The sequence below is a fragment of the Musa acuminata genome, chromosome BXJ2-11 (genome assembly GCF_036884655.1).
Source record: "Musa acuminata AAA Group cultivar baxijiao chromosome BXJ2-11, Cavendish_Baxijiao_AAA, whole genome shotgun sequence".
NCBI classification, from domain to species: Eukaryota; Viridiplantae; Streptophyta; class Magnoliopsida; order Zingiberales; family Musaceae; genus Musa; species Musa acuminata.
The window spans coordinates 9,250,342-9,268,473 of NC_088348.1; the positions used below are offsets into that span (position 1 = coordinate 9,250,342).

The window sequence follows — 18,132 nt, forward strand, 5'->3', positions numbered from 1 at the left end:
AAATCTGTAATCGACCGACCTCATGTCACCTAAGCGTTGACGAAGGAAACCGACGATCCAAGACGTGTCCAGTCAATCCTAAGGGAGACTGAAGCACGTCCTACAGGAAATAGATGAATGGGTTGATGACCTCACATTGTCTCTAATCTCCATTCACACAACCGATTGAAGACGAGCACCTGACTTCCTCCATTTAGATGATATTATTGGCTTTGATACCTCGAAGATCACAAAGCCTCCGTATATCTATCGGCACATGAAGATTAGACTCTTTTACTCTCTTTTTTTTATTTTCTACCGGATTACTATAATTGATAGATTTAGAAAACGATCGATGATCAGAACTTATGGAGGTTCTGTCATTATATAAACGAAAACAGACGTTATAAATAGAGATAAATTGAAGGAGTCCCTCCAGATTAGGAGGGAGTTGGACTATTATTGCACTCATGTACTGATCTTTCCCACACAAAAGAGGAATAGTGCAGACACAAACTCCTCCAGAGAATGCAAATCAAAGTAGTAGAATAATTTGATTTTCTGACTTAATGGCATTGAGAAATGCAATTTACCTTCACCCTGTTTGATCCGGAGAAACTGGCTCCGACAGTCCGTGGCACGGATCGAATTGAAAACCACCAAGAATCTCATTCCAAGGCCATGGTGGCCTCAAACCCTCCTCCGTAACATAACCTGATGTGGCTGCTTGAAGCTTCTGATTGACAATTGAATCAGCTGTAACCAGAGATCTAAGGGGGACGTCGCTCCTGGTACTGTTGCTGTCACCATTACTGCTGCTGCTGTTCTTGTTGCTGCCGTTGGTAAGATGGTGCTGAAGAGCAACTTGTAGGCCGGTGATCAGAAAACGCTGGTGGGAGGATACGCATGGACTGGCCGTGTGGATGACCACATCGCACTGCCGACACAGTAGAGCCCGATCCTCCAAGCAGAAGAAATACCCAGCTTTCTCCTGTAATCCACAGTATGAAAGATTTGAAGGCTAGTTCATGCATCGGTAGAAGTTGTCCAGAAGAGATTAATATTAAAGTTATGCTAAGAGAAGAAACATTAAGACAATCTATATCTGCACCAAATTGTCACTACCAAGGCCAAAATTTTCTTGCCGTGTGTTTTAACCTGCTAGGGGAGAACAGGCAAATGTGGTGGGAACCAATATTCCACACTAATTAGATTAAAAAAAGATTGTGAGATTGTCTACAAATAAAAAGAATGGAACAATTTGAAGCACCAAAGAGAATTAACTCCTGCTTGGTGGCAACAAAGAAGCAAGAAAGGTTCTGCCTTGAATGGTAGGTCGAAGCAATAAAAGTAGGATTTTTATCATATAAGAGATCGAACTTTTGAGGGCTATCAACCACCAGAGTACATTTGCATTAACGAATGCACCTGTCGAAAGCACAACTTCATCAGTTCACTTAGTTCAGACTTCAGAGCACCAGATTACATGCTAGAAGTCCCTGCCTTCTTTTTCCAGAAAAATAGCTTGTCATAGCATGTTTTTTATGACCAAAAACATTCAACGACTGATTACAAATTATAGTTTGCAAAGAGAACTTATCATGCTCAAAGAGAAAGGAACAGAAGCAGACAAATGAAAGGCATAACATGTTTTTCACAAGCAAAAGTCAGCAACCCACCAAGCAATCCATCTAATGACTGATTTCAAATCATCGTTTGGAAAAAGCACTTATCATGCTCGAAGAGAAAGGAACAACAGCAGATAAGTCGAAGTCATAGCATGTTTTTTTATGAACAAAACTCAGTAAGCCACCAAGTGATCAATCTAATGACTGATTACACATTGGAGTTTAAAAAGAGCACTCATCATGCACGATATAAAAGGAACAAAAGCAGACAAATGGAAGGCTCAGCAGGTATACTCTTCATACAAAAGTGTAGCTATAAGAACTTAATATATCTTGGTCCCAAAAAATAATAAACGAAGCTTACAGTAACCATCAGTTCACAGTGCATCTACTTCATATTGAGAGTTGTACCATACGAATTCTATATCTTCTTCCTCTCCAACAATTGTAGAAAATTATCTAGCTTTGTGTGGCATCCTTTACAAGTTAGCAACCAACACTATACATTTGGATCAAAGCTTTCCTAAACATTATTCTTTTTTTTTCTTTTTTTATCTTCAAGGTGTATAAAACAAAACTAATCACTCTCTTCTTAAGAAAACGGATATAAGACTTCAAAACGTACAAACTCTTTTTTTTTTTTTTGTCAAGTTTTATAAACTTCTAGCATTTGAACACACACACACACACACACACACACATACACATAAGAGTACATATATATTACTCACTGCATCTTAGTGGTTACATGTCCGACCACTTAACACATTCAGAGGATGTGTATAGCAATTACCACAATATTTAACTGCACCTGTTGGGACCAAATAACCGAAGATGTCAATAGCTTGTACCATACCTGAAGATACAAGGTTGAGTATATGCTATCATTAAAAACGTCAGTTATCATCCACCAGGCCATCCAATAAAACATAATTAGTTATAGTTTGCAATGTGTATTTTCCTAACACCTGAACCAAATGGGAAGTAGACAACAATGAGACAAAGCATTTGGTCCCTTTGACAATGAAATGAATTATGAAAAGATTGTAAGTATCTTTTTAGCGCTCATCATAAATGCAGAAGCCACAAAATTAAGTGAGAAAGAGGAAGCTTGTTGGTAGAGGAGTTATGTGACAACTTTCTTGGGCCGCATTTATGAAGCAACTGCTTTGTGTCTGCAAACTAAATCAATCTCCGCTAATTTATTTCTTTCTGTTGTCACTAGATAAGAGCCCATCAACCTTTTTCCATCGTGTACCGGATGTAGATTCCAGTTTCACTTACAGAGAATGGACTCTCAACCTAACAAGTTAGATAGGTCTGCTGAAGAAAAAGAAATTTGACTACTTGTTACAGACGCATTCTAATGAAGATATATAACAGCATCATGTGTAAATAGTAGAATTTGCATGCACTCCAAACATTTTCATGCAAGAAACTCCAAGACTTCATTATAATCCTTGTTCTAATTTACATGACAAGAAAAGTTTCTCTTATTTTTCCTAGAAAAGAACAGGGAGGTGTAGGCATGAACTCCAACCTTTTCAAAAAGTAGGATTCTGCATGTTGATTAAAATGAAACACCCCCTCCAAAGACTAGAAAGGGATTGATAGAGTAGCCAACTTAGCTCTTGACCAATTTTCAACGTCAGAGTAGACACAAACATATAAACAAGGCTGAGCTCAAAAGCATTTCAATCTCAGCTGAGCAACTATCCAGCAAGGGCAGGCTGCTTAACAATAGGAAGAACATGCAATATCCTCTTTTCTCTTTTTCTTATGAGATTTGATATCTAAAGCAAACTGTTTCAAATCAAGGGAAAAAAAGAAAAAGGTTGGTTATTAAGTAAGAAAATTTGCATTATAAGATCCGGATAGGATGTGCAAAGCAATTTTTCGTATCCTAAAGCTGCAAGCAACACTGTACTAAGTGAATGGCAACTAAATCAATCAACTCCAACTCAAACAAGTCCAAGAGCTGTTTTTTTTCCCAGTTATTTTTGTTTTTATTCAAGAAATTAGAAAGAAATTAAAGAGCAACGTGTGCAACAAGAAAACTAAATTAGTGTATTTAGAACTAGAATTCTTTACCGAAGGGCATCAAAATGAGTCTTAGGAGAGACTGAGAGACAGCAACCTGACAAATATCACAGTTGGGGATCTGCGAAGAACAAGAGTTGGGATTAGTCGGGAGGAGAGGGACTCGCTGGTGCTTCCCGGCGAGCTTGTTGGCGGCATGGACCTTCTCATCGCAGCTCCAGCACAGCGCGGCCTCATCGGCACAGCACAGCACCGCTGCCGCCGCCCTCTCGCACACGTCACACTGTATCTTCATCCCGCTCCGCCTCCTCCTCCTCCTCCTCCTCGTCGAGCAACCAAGCTGAAGAAGACCAGAACTAGAGGAATGGAAGATCACAAGATATCACATGAAATCAGCGTCCGGAATCCACGGACCAAACCACCAAACACGATTAGATTTTCTTGAGAACATCTGACAAGGACAAATACCTAACGAAGATATTACACCTCTCTGCCGAGAAACATCGAGCGAGATGAAAATACAGAAGATCGACTTCCGGGTGAATTCAAGAACCAGATGAACACCACCAGTTCCAAGACCGGCAATTCGTCTGCAGTGGCCAGTGGAGATGGAGTTGCAGAAGCTTCGGCGGCTCAGGGCAGAGAGGAGGGAGATCGAGCGGGCTTTAAATGGAGATGAAGCCGCCCGACATGGAAGTGGAAGAACAGCCCAAACCGAAAGGGATATTTTTGACGACAAAGCAGATATGACCATTACGTGGATTTTTGAGATAGTTCCGAACAATCCCGAATCCAAATATTCTTATACGATCTTTTTCTTTCCCAAACAGTACCGGTATTTTAAAACTCTGTTTAAAATTTAAAATATATTTTGTTTTATTATTTTAAATATATATATATATATATATATATTTATATATATTTAAATTTGTTTGAAATTTACTGAATCAAACCCATGAGCATCTGCATGTGTCAAACCAAGAAACGAAGTCCAAAATTGAAAGAAAAAAAAAACAACTAATGAATTTTGAAAAAAAATAAACCAATAGATTATTCAAATAATTGCACCTGAAACGAATTAATTTGTTTTACTTTCTCAAAATTCATCGTAAGAATTTTCAGCTTCAACGCTTACAGAATTCACAGATAAATAGTCTTGATGTTTATTATTATTTTTTTATAAGATCACATCTGTGAGATACCATTTGTTTGGGTGTGGGACTGATGAGAAGCTCACCAACCAATTTCAATCACGAGTTATGGCTTTCTGATGCCTCCTAACACAATTAGGAGGTAATTGCAGGAGTACATACAGTCGACCAATGACTCCATGTGCTCAGATTTGAATACCAGTCATTACCTTTGTTCCTAACAAAGGCATAATGTTGGTTACCTCTTCGTTATTGGTTGGGAAGTAGGGATTATATATAGCCACAGACAACACGCCACAAGAGTGTCAATAATTCTGTACTCTCTCTCTCTCTCTCTCGCGGACCACTTCACCTATAAAGCGACTTAAAGAAAGAGAGAGAAGACTGTTTTTTTTTTTGGTCTGGATAGTAGTTTGTCCAAAGGAGCACTTAAGATTCAAACAGTCAATAACATTAAATGCATGAATAAAATGCTAATCCAAATTTGTGAAGAATTGCCATCGAGCATGCTTGCATTTGTTTGCTACTTCTAAATGATACTGTTGTATTTGTATCTATTGAGAAGCCATACAGAGCTAATTATACAAAATTGTTGTTTTTATAAATGAATGTATATTTACAAGTACACGTAAAAGTGGTTCTGATGTCAAGCCAAATTTCGTCACAATTTCTGATAACTTGGGAACTCCAAAAGTTGTTTTTGAGCTTATTTTAGGGGGTTATCTTGATGTATTTCCGGCGACACATGCTAATTTCCTGTTTTCCTTAAGCTTCACTTGTCCTTGGTTAACTTACCAGTAGGTGGCCCAGTTACAACAAAACAATGGAGACCTGATGTAATCCAACCAAGCAGTTCTAGTAGGGTTCACCATCACGTTGTCTGGATTCTTATCATCTGCGGTCCTAATTAAGAAATCCCACATACCTCTCCAACTTTGATATTTCTGAAGCATTCCCAACTTGGGTTAGTGGGTTTTGACAAAAATCATTGGTCCATAACACATCATGAGATTATGAGGAGCCTTTCTCTTCTCTATTTGTCACTATACTTTTGACACCAGTGTTCAATACACAAGCCTAGAACTGGACATGGAATGACCCAACTCACCACTCCCTACTTATCTTTCATCACAGATCAGATTTATCATTGCTAGGTCACTTAATTATTCTTCATGGAACATGATTTATGTCACACCCCACTTGGGGTCCAAACTTGGACCACATATCTTATTGGAATTTGGACTCGCACAGCAAGAATGAGTCAATCCAATACCAACTGAGATGGATATATCAAAGAAACAAACGGATTTCATGATGATGGGCACAAGAGATTGTTCTGGCCCCATCATTTATCTGGTGGAGTGTGATAAAAAGGCTCCATGGCATTACCAGACTGCCATTACTATATTGTGTGGTTCCTAGGTTTTGAATAAGGAATTTCTAGGACCTTTGATGGGTCATTCTCCTTACTCCATATCTTCCCTTCTTTGGTACTTGCATTGACCCGATGGCTGATCACTGCACTCTACAGATTAGAGAGGAAGATTAACAAGTTTTTCAAGCAGGCGATGAATAAAGTTTTAAAATAAATTAGTGGGTCAATTTATTCAATGAAGTATCAAAGTAAATTTATGCTGGTACAGATGTTCATACAAGGGCAACAAAATTGCATGATAAGCTTGTTAACACGTATCAGAAACAAATTCCTTGCTAGTGCAAATGCACCATAAAAAAATATTTGCACCGGCAAGTGTGGTCATGTCCATATGGATCCCACTAATTCAAATTGAAATTTTTGTGCAAAAAAAAATTCAGAGACAGAATTAAAAAACAGAATAAAAAAGATGTCCAGATTAAAAAATAAAAAAAGGAAAGACTGATTAAGCATATGCATTTAATCCCTTAATGAGCAATTCCCACAAAATAGAGTGAATAATAAGAACAACAGGTTTGTAAAAATAATACAACGAATAAAAAGATGAATAATTAGAAACTGTTTACAACTAAGTAATAATCAAAGAGAATAATAAGAAAACAAATCAACTTGTGTGCCATGCTCCCTAAATCATCACTTATGTAAACTTTGGTTCTATTGATATGCTAATATAAGAAATAAAATGATGCAGGCAAAAACTCTTCAAGTACATAAATATAAATCTCTAGTGCATAAATGTTGGTTCTATATTTGCATATCATGGTGTACCTTGGTTGTCAGGGTCTGTACCAAGTTAGTAGCCACCATTAATCAAGCGAAATATATTTCTTATCACAAGTTCATATGAGCCCTAAATTTAAGCAAGACTTAGTTGTAGTTCTGTTGCTTCTGTAAACAGTAGTATATTGACACGGACTCACGATATCTACACAATTGAATATTACATACTACTTAGGCCACTTTTTTGTTGCATCATTGCACCAACACTGTTTGGAAAACTATAACAAGTCCCACCACAGATTAATGTGTAGCAGCCAAGTAAAAGCTCACTAAAACCGTGGAAATTGTACTACAATACAGCATCAGATCACCAAAAAAACAAAATTATCAACAGTAAATATCTCTCAAAGATGAAGAATTGAGCATATGAAACCTCAAGGAGAGAAAAGGTGCCAACCTGATTTTTTAGAGTTAATTACCAACTGAGGTGTCTCGATTTGGAGAAACACACATGAAGCTAATCAAGAATCAATAGGATAAGCCCTAAAACAAGAAATCCAGTACACACAGATGACTCTTCTACATCAATAGTCTATAAACACTTGCCCACAGCAATCCGAGAAACGACATCTAGAGCAGCAGAAAACACAGAGGAAAGCGAAAAAGCACAAGAAAAAACCGGAGAAAAGATGAAAAATCGTAGCGACCCCGCAGAAGTTTTACCGAAGGGTTCGCGAGAAACCTCCCGCAAGCGTTGATGCGACGGTTAGGGTTAGGGCTTGGAGACTGGGAGAGGAGTCGGAATCCGATTAGGGGTTGCTCACGGGCCAAAACCGTGGGCCTATCTTTATATTGAACCGCCCCTGTTTAAATGGACCGGTCCGGGTTAAATTTGGGTCTGTGTCTCAAGTCCATTAACTTGAACCGGCTCAAATGCCGCTTCCAACGTTAAAATATCATTTAATTATAAGGAAATATATGATTTTTTTAAAAACATGATATATATATATATATATATATATATATATATATATATATATATATATATATATATATATATATATATATATATATATATATGCCCTTCAGAACCAGTACGCGGCCCCGCCACCGGCACTTCGCGGTGAAGACGTTCCTCAGCAAGTAAAGGAAACAGAAGATAAGGTAGGGAGAATGCGATTCGCAGTCACGAGGGCTTGCGGTGGCGGCGGAGGGAGGGCTCGCTCTGGCGCCCTCTACATTGGAGGGAGCACGACCACGCCCATCGAGACCCCGTCACTTTTGATATCGACGCGAAAAGGCCTCCCAACTTTCGTATCCCGCGATCACCTCGCCGCCCTCCCCACACCCGATTCTCTTCTCCTTCACGTCAGCCCTCTGCACTTGTAAGTTTTATATAACTTTTTCTTTTCTGAATCATCCCACTAAAGGTGTTCGTCGAAATGCCTATTTGGAGTTGATATCGATTTCGTTATCAAATTATGATCTTGCATTGATGTTGAAAATTCCTTGATATGCATCCCGTGCCAATCTGATATTCAAAAGCGTGATTTTGATCATTTGTGTAGTATAAGCACTTGGCTTGCAGGTCTATGAGAGAGGTTTCTAAGGTTTGAAGATGTTATTTGCTAGTTGAGGCTGATTTCCCTTGCATTTCCCATTGCATTTTCCTAAAAGCTATTCTTTATTACTTGTTCTTTAAGGTATCCTGCATGGACAAACGAGTCTTGATGTTTTTTTATTGGGGTTTGCTGGGTCCTGAGATTTTACTTCGTCGTTTGAGGTGTAAGAAGAGTAGGCTGTGGCTAATAAAGTGAATCATGCTTATGGAAACAAGTTTTTTTTTGTCACAGTAGAATCAGATTTTTACAAGATGATCCATGTAAAATATCAGTAGTTAATTACAGCAAATTGTCTTTTTTTCTATTTGACACTATACTTTTTTAGTAAATTACATGTTGATTAAATCTCATTGTGGAAATCCTCAATATTTTTTTATCTGCTTGGTTTTGCTTCAAGAGAATGTGCTTATCGATGTTGTACATGTGAGGTTCTTTGCAGTTTAGATTGCCCTTCATCCAAAACTATTTCTAACATTGGAGGTCTGCATCAGATGCTGGGGCTGCATGAGCATTTTTTTGTTGCTGCCCCAAGGGATTCATTAGAGAGTCTACCTGAGAGTGAAGGCACTAATAAGCTCGGGGCTTCTTTTGAAACACCTTGTGGTCGTCGACTGGTAGTCCATATTTGCATGAAATTAGCTCCTCCTTATCATGCATCACAGGACAGAAAGTTGTGCAGTATTTTTTTTCCTCTTAACACTGTCATTCACTTTCTTCTTCTTAGATCAAGCCTTTAGCATATATGGAAAAGATTGCTTCATTGAAGCCAAACTTGTGGGCTAGTATGGCAGATGAGGTGCCTGCTTGGGTTTCTGAAAAGAGAAATAAGACTTCTGTAGATCGAACATTGCGTTGGCTCGACGAATGCCTTGCTTTGGACCCGGTCTGTAAAGGGTTATGCTTTGAAACTTGGCATATATTGAAGTTTGCTAAACATATACGACATTTGAACTGTGGTGTGCTTTGTGATTGCTTTTTGTATGATGCATAAAAGGTGTACCAGAGTATGCTTTGTAGTAATTACCTTTGATTTTTTGCTTATCCTTTTTTTATTAGCAGTATATATCTGTCCAGATTGGCATTTCTGAAATTTACCACCATGTATGAGCTGCATAAAATTTTTCTTTCATGTGCAATATTTGTTTTTTGGCAAATTCTTTTCCTGTACTCCCTTCTTTATTTCTACAGATTTATTTTTTGAATGCTGTCTCAGATTTTCTTCTTGTATTATAAATTAATGTAGTTTTTTTGGAAATACATGTTGGTATTCTGCTTCAGTTATCTTTCTTGGTTGTATTGCGATTTAATGGACACATTGTTGCGTATGTATGTGTTGCAAAATCTGCCTCAGAAACAGTTGCAGTTTTATGACACCAAAAACTTTTATCCTTCGCTACGTTTTATTCTTGTTCTGCCACAAGTTTATAGGCAATATTCAAGTTGGTGACCTCTGTACGGACCATCTAGATGTCTTGACACTCCATCATGCTGCATTTGTGACTGAGAATGGCATCAGCACTAGTAATCTTTAATCGTGGCTCTAAACATTGGTAGAGTTTTCTACCATAATAGTAAACTAGGCGACAAGCATATGGACTAGGGTTGATTTTTTTTCTTGCAGCTGGATTGATGTCTACTGCTTGCAGCTTGTCAATGCTCTTCTCCTTGAAAAAGGGTGGCCCGATGTACTAGGCTTCTGCTGATGCATGTCTGCGGGAGTCAAATATATACACCATCCTTACATAGAAGTTGTTTTTGTGACAAACTTTTGAAACTTAGGTCAAAATAGGATGACTTCATTATATGCTGAATTATTCACACCATAGTCCATAGCTATGCATTCTAGCATGTGACTGTAGAACATAAAATGCTTTAGCTTACTGATAATAAATTTGCTTCTCACATGCAAATTATTAGAGGTTCACATTAACTTACTAGGCTCTATTTTCTAAATTAAGAATTTGGCATTTGGTCATCATTAAACATGCTATGTTCTTTTTTTCTAAATTAAGATTTGGGGTTTGGTGATTATACTGTGATATCTGATACAGGCAGGTGGGAAAACTATGTTAGGAGTTGTTGTTGGTGGGTCCAATATTGAAGAACGGAAACACTGTGCAATCGAAGTGGCAACTCGGAATGTATCAGGTTTGATGAAATATTCTTAACTTTTAATATGCATATAGATGCCATTGCTGTTCCAGGCAATGCATGTGCTATTGTTGTCTCTTATTGTTCTTTGATTTTCTTAATGTGTACATTCATCAGGCTGAGAACAATGCAACTTTGGGTTTTTATGAGATGTTTAGTTGCTATTGAATATCATATGTCATGATTCTCAGTTAATTAGTTAACTGCTACTATCTGTTATAAGTTAATTGCTTAATATATAATTAATTGCACCCAATGTTTTTATCATGATTCCCAGATGTGAAAAGGACACCTTCAAGGTTGAAGTTCATTGGTTGTTGGCTAATGAACACAAAAGTATGATCTACATGCAGTTGCCAGCATAAACTGTAGACGATGATAGGTTTTGTAGAATGTTCTTAGACTGTGTTTGAAAGTATGAACATTTGTAGTTATTGACCCTGGGATTTAGTATGGTTATCTGGTGACATGATCTGTCCCATTGGTTATATATGGTTTCTGTTTTCTGCAATCTCTAAATAACTGTTAACTTTTAAGATGCATTAGCTGTTTGTTTTGTTGTAAGCTGCTGCAACAAATGGAGCAAGAAGTCACTTGAGTTATATCATGTTATATATTCATCATATGCCATGCATTTTATTTGTTTGATGCTTCTATTTTTTTTATTGTGATTAGCAGAACTTTTATCCCACCACTGTAATCTATGTTCTGATACAAAATAAAGTGCCTATGTGATGCTTGATCTAGGTTTTTGGATTGGAGGTTTTGGGCTCGGAGAGAATGTGGAAGAACGCTCAGCTTTGCTCAATGCTGTTACAGTAAGTGATAAGCAGATTACTGGACATTAATGGCCTATTAATAGAAAAGATTGCAGAAGTGGTGGTTTGTAGGCCTAAATATACATGCTGGTCTGCATACTCCTTTTGCATTATGTACTATTTTTACATGTGTTTGTAAATGTAATGAACAATTGCATTACGAACAACCACAAGTATATGCCATGTATATATCTCAGATGGTTGATTTAATATAATATACAAGATTAAGAATGAACCTACTTGATCCATAGAGCTTCTTTATGGTTATTATTGAGCTAGACATAATTTCAATGGTGAGTCATATGCCAATTAGGATATTAGAGATGCAGACTAGTTCAATTTTCATGATGCAATTACTTGATAGCCTCATAAATTTTAGCTTAATTCTATCCAGTCATGGAATGTGAAGTGAAAACTGATTTTGTTGGGAAGTTGTACTTTTATATTTTGCAAGATTGATTCAATCTTTTTTTTTATCTGTTTCAAGTGCTATTTCAACCACAGTGGTTTTTTTGTTACCTTGTGAGGTATTCTTGGATCTACGTCTGTGTTGTTTGTCATTGTTTACCTTTAGGTATGTTGTTTATCATTGTATAGTTTCAGGGCCATTTCATGAATGATTGCATGCATATGCTTATGCTGTAAATGGCAGTATACCTTGTAATCATGCACACTCTTTTTCCTGGATTCATTGTTTTAAATGAAGAACAATTAGCTGAGTCCATATGCAAATGCATCGTTCTTTTGGACACCCAAGAACAGTATGTGACTGACCTGTCTTGTCCCTTAATTTTCAATAGGGTTAGAAAATCAAGTTATGATCTTGAGGTCAAATATCCAAATAATGCTTCATGAATGATCACCTTGTTTTACTGGGACAATTTGTGCTTCGTTTATTTATCAATGAGACATTTTAGCTTTCAAATTATTAGTGCTTCTATTAGTGCAGAAATTGGAGTCTTTCAAATATTTTTTTGCTTTATCAGTTTGTGTGTCAAGGTATGGAAACTAAAATGTCAATGCAGAAACTGAATTCTTCAGTGGCATCTATTAGTGCTTCTTGCAGGATTATGATACTTTTTGGCTTATCTTTCAGGATAATCTCCCGGAGGAAAAGGTGCGATTTATATCTGGACTTTCTCTCCCAGGTATTGATGTTATACACCTAGCTATTTTACATCATCAAGACATACTTGTGCACTCGTGTTCTTTCTACTTTGACTGAAAACACAGATGATATTAATGGCTAAATCAGTATTTTGTTAATTTGTTAAAGCAGAGCTGAATGCTGGGTGCCATTTCTTTTTTCTTTTTTGTACCAGTAATTTGCAGTGACTCGCATGGTAGAAATGGTACATATCATTGAAATCAAATTCATAGATGTAAAAAAGCAATGGCATTCTTTTTGAATCCTTTCTAAAACTTGCACATTTGATTTGCTGTATCTTGCATACTTCTGTCATGGCCCCTTTATCGAACCTGTGTAATCTGGTTATGGCCCTTTTTCCTATTACCATAATCATTATCATGTACCATTAACATCTTCATTCCCAGTGCCTATATTTTCCTGTTGTGCTGTTAATTGACTTTATTATCCCAAATCTTTACTAATATGACTATCATCATCCTGGTCTATTTATCCTCATATCACTGTTCAGTTCTTTTTATACAATTTGTCTAGATAAGCAAAGTGTTCTTTATGGAGAACCATCTTGACAAAAAAATTTATTTTCATTTCTTGGCTGCTTATTGCCCAAATGAATTTGTGCTCTGTTCTTTTTTCCTTTTACACATGATTAGCTTTCATAAGCTCAAAATTTCTATCACTTGCCTTGTCTCAGTCATTGATACTATATAGCTTAGGAAACATAAAAAATACCTCTTCCTAAGCTTTTTTCTGAGTCCTGGCTACTTTTAAAAGAATTTTTCAGCTGTTGTTTAGCATAACCTGGTTTTTGTTTTTCTGATCAATCGAATAAGTTACACTATATTGCTGATCATGACCAGTAATCTTGTTTTTGGCAACTTTCTAACGATAACGCTTTGCCATGTTGTGATATGCGTTCAATCCCTGTTGCATAATAATTTTGGTGATATTGTGTAATCCCTCTTATAGAGGAAGTCTTGCAGGGTGTGGCTTCAGGAATTGACCTTTTTGACTCCACGTACGTATTGAAACTCTAGATATTTATTTTCCAACAATTTTTTAAAACTTATGATAATTATTTTTAAACCGATGCCAACACGAATGCAGGTACATTTACCATCTTACACTTGGAGGTTTTGCACTAATCTTCCCATTCAAGATTCTTGATCATAACAATCTAGATTTTCAGCTCGATGATACTGTTGGTGATCGCGCAAAAATAAATTTGCGGGCAACAATCTACAGGTGTGTGATCTCTGTTCTCTTAATACATCATACAGTTGTAAATTAACACACATGGTTTCATCCGAAAAACAAACATGCATGGTCTCATAGTTCTGCTCTCTTGTATTTCTTGATGCAGCTAAATACCTTGACACATCATAGAGTTTAAAGTGTCTTGCTCGTGAACTTTATAGCACATTAGAAGCTCTTGACTGAGTTGGAAATCGTTTCATAGTTTTTCAGATTTGACTGCTGCCATTTTTTTACTAACACTCCAGTATAGGTCTTGTAAGATTTCCTCTACAATCTCTTCTGCTTTTTGTAGTCATACTACTAGATACCTCTCAAACTTGCTAGTGAATGATGGATGGATATTCACCTTGTAATTATCACGAAGGCTATATGTGCCCAACCCAAGTGAATGACCAGTCTAACATTCTTAACTTCACAGCAACTGCCGTCATCAGCAAATTTTTAACAGAATTGTTTATATACCTGTTCTCTGATGTTTTGTATACACCACTTTCTCTTCAGGAAGGATATTTCGCCTATTATTGCCAACTGTAGTTGCTTCACATGCCAAAATCACACTCGAGCTTACATAAACCACCTACTTAATGTTCATGAAATGTTGGCTCATATCCTACTAGAAATGTAAGTTGCTCTTCCCAATTATGAAAAGCACCGTAACTCGTCTACTATTATGATGGATGGTTTGCAGACTCTTGTCTAACTTGTGTCCTTATTACTACATGCAGACATAACACACACCATTATTTGGGTTTTTTTCGTGCTATGAGAGAAGCTATCAAGGGTGGGAAGTTTGACTTGTTCCGACAGAGATTTGTCGAGAGCAGACGCATCCATCTTACCGCAGCTGTGCTGTGCTCTTGATGTCCCCCTCTTTTCCCTTCTTTCTTTACTTGGAGCTTACGACTCTACAAGACTAATGTGAGCTCTTTAATGTTGTAATTGGTTAATTATATTTCAGCAAACAATTTGATAAAGCAGTCTATCTGTAAGATGTAGTCTGTTAGATGACAGCATGCACAACATTCTCTGTAAACTCTATTCGAATTTTTATCACTTAGCAATTATATCTTGGAACACTTTTCTCTCTGCAATGAGCATCGAGTCATTAAACTTTCATCGTAGACTGCTGTTGGCATTTGTTGTTTTGCAGATGTCCTGTGCATTTATTTCATCAAACGTTTGTTGGCTGCTATTAATGCCTTGTAAGTAACTACCTTTGTTAGGAAGCAATAAAGAGTGTCCAAAAGACACAGCAAGAGTGAGAAACCCGACAATAAGAACAACGAAATCCATGATTCGCATTAATTTGTGGAACAACTATAAATTAACAGCCAAGAACTATAAATACTGTAGAAGACATTTATTTGTTGATAAGCTGCCATTGTTTGATGCCGCAATTCCCTTTTCCAAGGCAACAATAAGAAGAAGGATGCTGGCGAGTGAAATTAATTTGTGGGTCTCTTATCCAAAATTGCTGCCTATGATAACTATTCTTTCCTGAGAACCAAACAGAATGTGAGAATGGTTTCAGCATCAAGCAGAACTTTACAGGACAAAACCAGTAGCCTTCAGCCAGCAGATGTACTTGAAAGGACAGGTCTTAAAGACTGGTACATCCCCCTTGCACAAACTCCAGATCAGTGCATGGGGTAGCCAATGATCGGTGGCTCCCCGAGACTCCATCCCTTCCTGTCTTCACTGGCTGTTTCTGCATCACCATGGCCAAAGCACTGGGATCAGAGGAAGCTTGGTGCTGTTTCCATGTCGCCTCCAAGCTCCTGCAGGATCAAATTTGTTGGTTAAGAAGAGTAGGTTTTCTTGGAATTTATGTGTGTTCACTTCGATCTCTGTCAACAAAACCATATGAGATGTCACATATGCAGCTGTTTCCAACATTAAAAGAATAGAAAAAGCATTGCTTTGGTTGCACAGGAGGGAGGAAAGAGGATTGATGGTGCTATAGTGTTTTTATGGTTTCAAATAAAATATTATATAAATAAGTGAGAAAAAAAATATCACGAATAAACTGTTTTCATTAACAATTCCGATATATTAACATATTAATCGATGATAAACAATCCGTTAATTTTCTTAAGCATGTAATTCCATACTACATTTCCTAATTTATTACTTATTTTCACTACCAGCATCATTTAAGGTTAACAATGTGGTGTTGATGGAATATATGTTTGGGAGAGTAAGGCTGACAAATTTAGGATAATCTATTTATATAATCGATAAAAACTAAAATAAAAATGCACTTAAAAAAGATGATAGGATTCGAAGAAGAAGATGAAGAAATATAAACACTATTTTATATTCTCACAAATTGTCACTCTCCGAATCTAAATTATAGGATCATGTGTCATATCTCCATCAGAGACTTCAATACAAACTCTCTGCATTATTGGATCGTGTTGGCATCGATGTCCCGTCCACGTGGTGGCCTCTCGCAGCATCTCGCCACAGAAGCATCGTGTCGATGCATCGAATCCATCGACTCATGTCCTTGTCGTGCAAACACCAATCGTTACTCCCACGTAAATCGTTGCCTCGTTTGAGATCGATCGATCGATCGATCGATCGATCAAACAGAAGCGTAGACGAGAGATGTTCGATGAATTGACCCACCGGAGAGAACTCCCCGGGCAATTCGACAAACACGTTATGCCCTATCGGTGGAAGCCAGTTCGATCCAGCTGTCTCACGGCGATGCTGCCCTCTCGGTGACGCACTGCATGCAACAAATCCAAGATTTTGTGTCGAGTGAGAATTATGAATGTACGCTGGTCTGAGGACAGCGATCGGTGGATTCGGATGTCGTCGTGTAAATCCACTGAACCTGTATCCATCTTACGTAGTTACTTGGAAGCTCGCTTCGCTTCTCCCGTTCCCTATATATGCTTTCCTCGGACACGCTCATGATCTCATGTTGTGCATCGGTTCCCTCCTCGTCGTCCAAGTACGTTAGCAGTGTGCCGATGGAGCATTTGGAGGAGACGAGAGCGGATGGGGGAGTGCATTATCGAGGGGTGAGGAAGAGGAAGTGGGGCAAGTGGGTGTCCGAGATCCGGGAGCCCGGGAAGAAGACCAGGATCTGGCTGGGGAGCTTCGAGTCGGCGGAGATGGCGGCGGTGGCGCACGACGTGGCGGAGCTGCGGCTCCGGGGCCGGGACGCGCAGCTCAACTTCCCGGAGTCGGTAGACCAGCTGCCGCGGCCCCGGAGCTCCGACCCCCAGGACATCCGGTCGGCGGCGCTCGACGCGGCCGCGAGGCTCCGGTGCAGGACCGTCGCCACCGCCAGGGCCGGGATAGCGCCGGCCTTGGAGCGGCTGGGCAACGACGAGCTCGGCCTCGACTCGCCCAAGATGTGGTTGGAGCTGGCGGAGGCGCTGCTGCTCAGCCCGCCCGTCTGGAGCAGCGAGGCGAGCGAGGTGGAGGAGTGGGAACCCCATGGATCCTTGTGGGATCCCTTCCTGTAATCCATCGTACGTTCCCCTCGTAACGATTACCTCATCGGCTGACACCCTCGATTTTAACGAGGATGATTCACGCGCAGATGATTAAGAACAACATATCATTCGAAGCATACGGTTTATGTCGTTCTTTCCGATCACATTCTGCATTCAGATGGTGATTAATTACTCGACGCTCAAAAGCTGAATCTACGGCGTAAGAAACACAGGAGAAGAAACAAGAGACTACTCCATGTTTAATCCCCTACTCGAAATCGATCGAGCTGTTTGGCATGACATAACGCAGCAAATGTTACTCGATCAGTTCACAGAGAGAGAGAGAGAGAGAGAGAGAGAGAAATCACAGGACATTAGGATAGGCTTTTGATAGATACTTGGAGACTTTGGAGGCAAAATCTTGTAGATTCTGTCGCTTTGTTCTGACTCGGACAGATCACCTTAAATATTCTGTATCCATTGGATTTTTCTTCTCCTGAGGTAAAGAGCACTCTTCTTTCTTGATTAAGATGGGACAGCATGATAATTAAGGATACATTTCGCATTCTTGACAGCTATAATTGCGAGAGAAGAAGCTGAAGCCAGTCGAAGGAAGAAAGCAGAGATTGTGACCGTATCATAGGATTAAGTTTCGACTCTACTGCAAATCTGTGATGGGGATGGAAGATCTGAGAGATCCCCAGTGTCGGGAAAGGATCGACTGCTCCTTTC

The 18,132-nt window shown here is 38.6% G+C and overlaps 3 protein-coding genes across 6 annotated transcripts; 2 read left to right on the forward strand and 1 right to left on the reverse strand.

The window, feature by feature from the left end:
• Positions 1 to 396: 396 nt before the first annotated feature.
• On the reverse strand, positions 397 to 7,779 carry LOC135586213 (B-box zinc finger protein 22-like). 2 transcript variants are annotated; one of them, XM_009385169.3, is made up of 4 exons: positions 7,677 to 7,779; positions 4,116 to 6,323; positions 3,745 to 4,003; positions 397 to 970 (listed from the first exon to the last, which is right to left on the reverse strand). In XM_009385169.3, exons 3-4 carry the CDS (start codon positions 3,940 to 3,942, stop codon positions 575 to 577), a joined length of 594 nt encoding a protein of 197 aa, XP_009383444.2. In that variant the 5' UTR covers positions 3,943 to 4,003; positions 4,116 to 6,323; positions 7,677 to 7,779; the 3' UTR covers positions 397 to 574. The 2 variants fall into 2 exon arrangements, with proteins under 2 accessions (XP_009383444.2, XP_064990520.1); XM_065134448.1 differs by having other exon boundaries at positions 3,745 to 3,987; positions 4,116 to 7,769.
• A 266-nt stretch (positions 7,780 to 8,045) lies between these two features.
• Positions 8,046 to 15,039, forward strand: LOC135626678 (uncharacterized). 3 transcript variants are annotated; one of them, XM_065132171.1, is made up of 10 exons: positions 8,046 to 8,338; positions 9,015 to 9,189; positions 9,300 to 9,458; positions 10,627 to 10,723; positions 11,474 to 11,544; positions 12,641 to 12,692; positions 13,661 to 13,709; positions 13,799 to 13,936; positions 14,450 to 14,569; positions 14,674 to 15,039. In XM_065132171.1, exons 1-10 carry the CDS (start codon positions 8,127 to 8,129, stop codon positions 14,807 to 14,809), a joined length of 1,209 nt encoding a protein of 402 aa, XP_064988243.1. In that variant the 5' UTR covers positions 8,046 to 8,126; the 3' UTR covers positions 14,810 to 15,039. The 3 variants fall into 3 exon arrangements, with proteins under 3 accessions (XP_064988243.1, XP_064988245.1, XP_064988244.1); XM_065132173.1 differs by having other exon boundaries at positions 8,208 to 8,338; positions 9,067 to 9,189; XM_065132172.1 differs by having other exon boundaries at positions 8,209 to 8,338; positions 9,004 to 9,189.
• Positions 15,040 to 16,531: 1,492 nt separating this feature from the next.
• Positions 16,532 to 17,537, forward strand: LOC135627629 (ethylene-responsive transcription factor ERF022-like). The gene has a single exon (XM_065133753.1). The coding sequence runs from the start codon at positions 16,849 to 16,851 to the stop codon at positions 17,428 to 17,430; it is 582 nt and encodes a 193-aa protein (XP_064989825.1). The 5' UTR covers positions 16,532 to 16,848; the 3' UTR covers positions 17,431 to 17,537.
• The last annotated feature ends 595 nt before the right edge of the window (positions 17,538 to 18,132 follow it).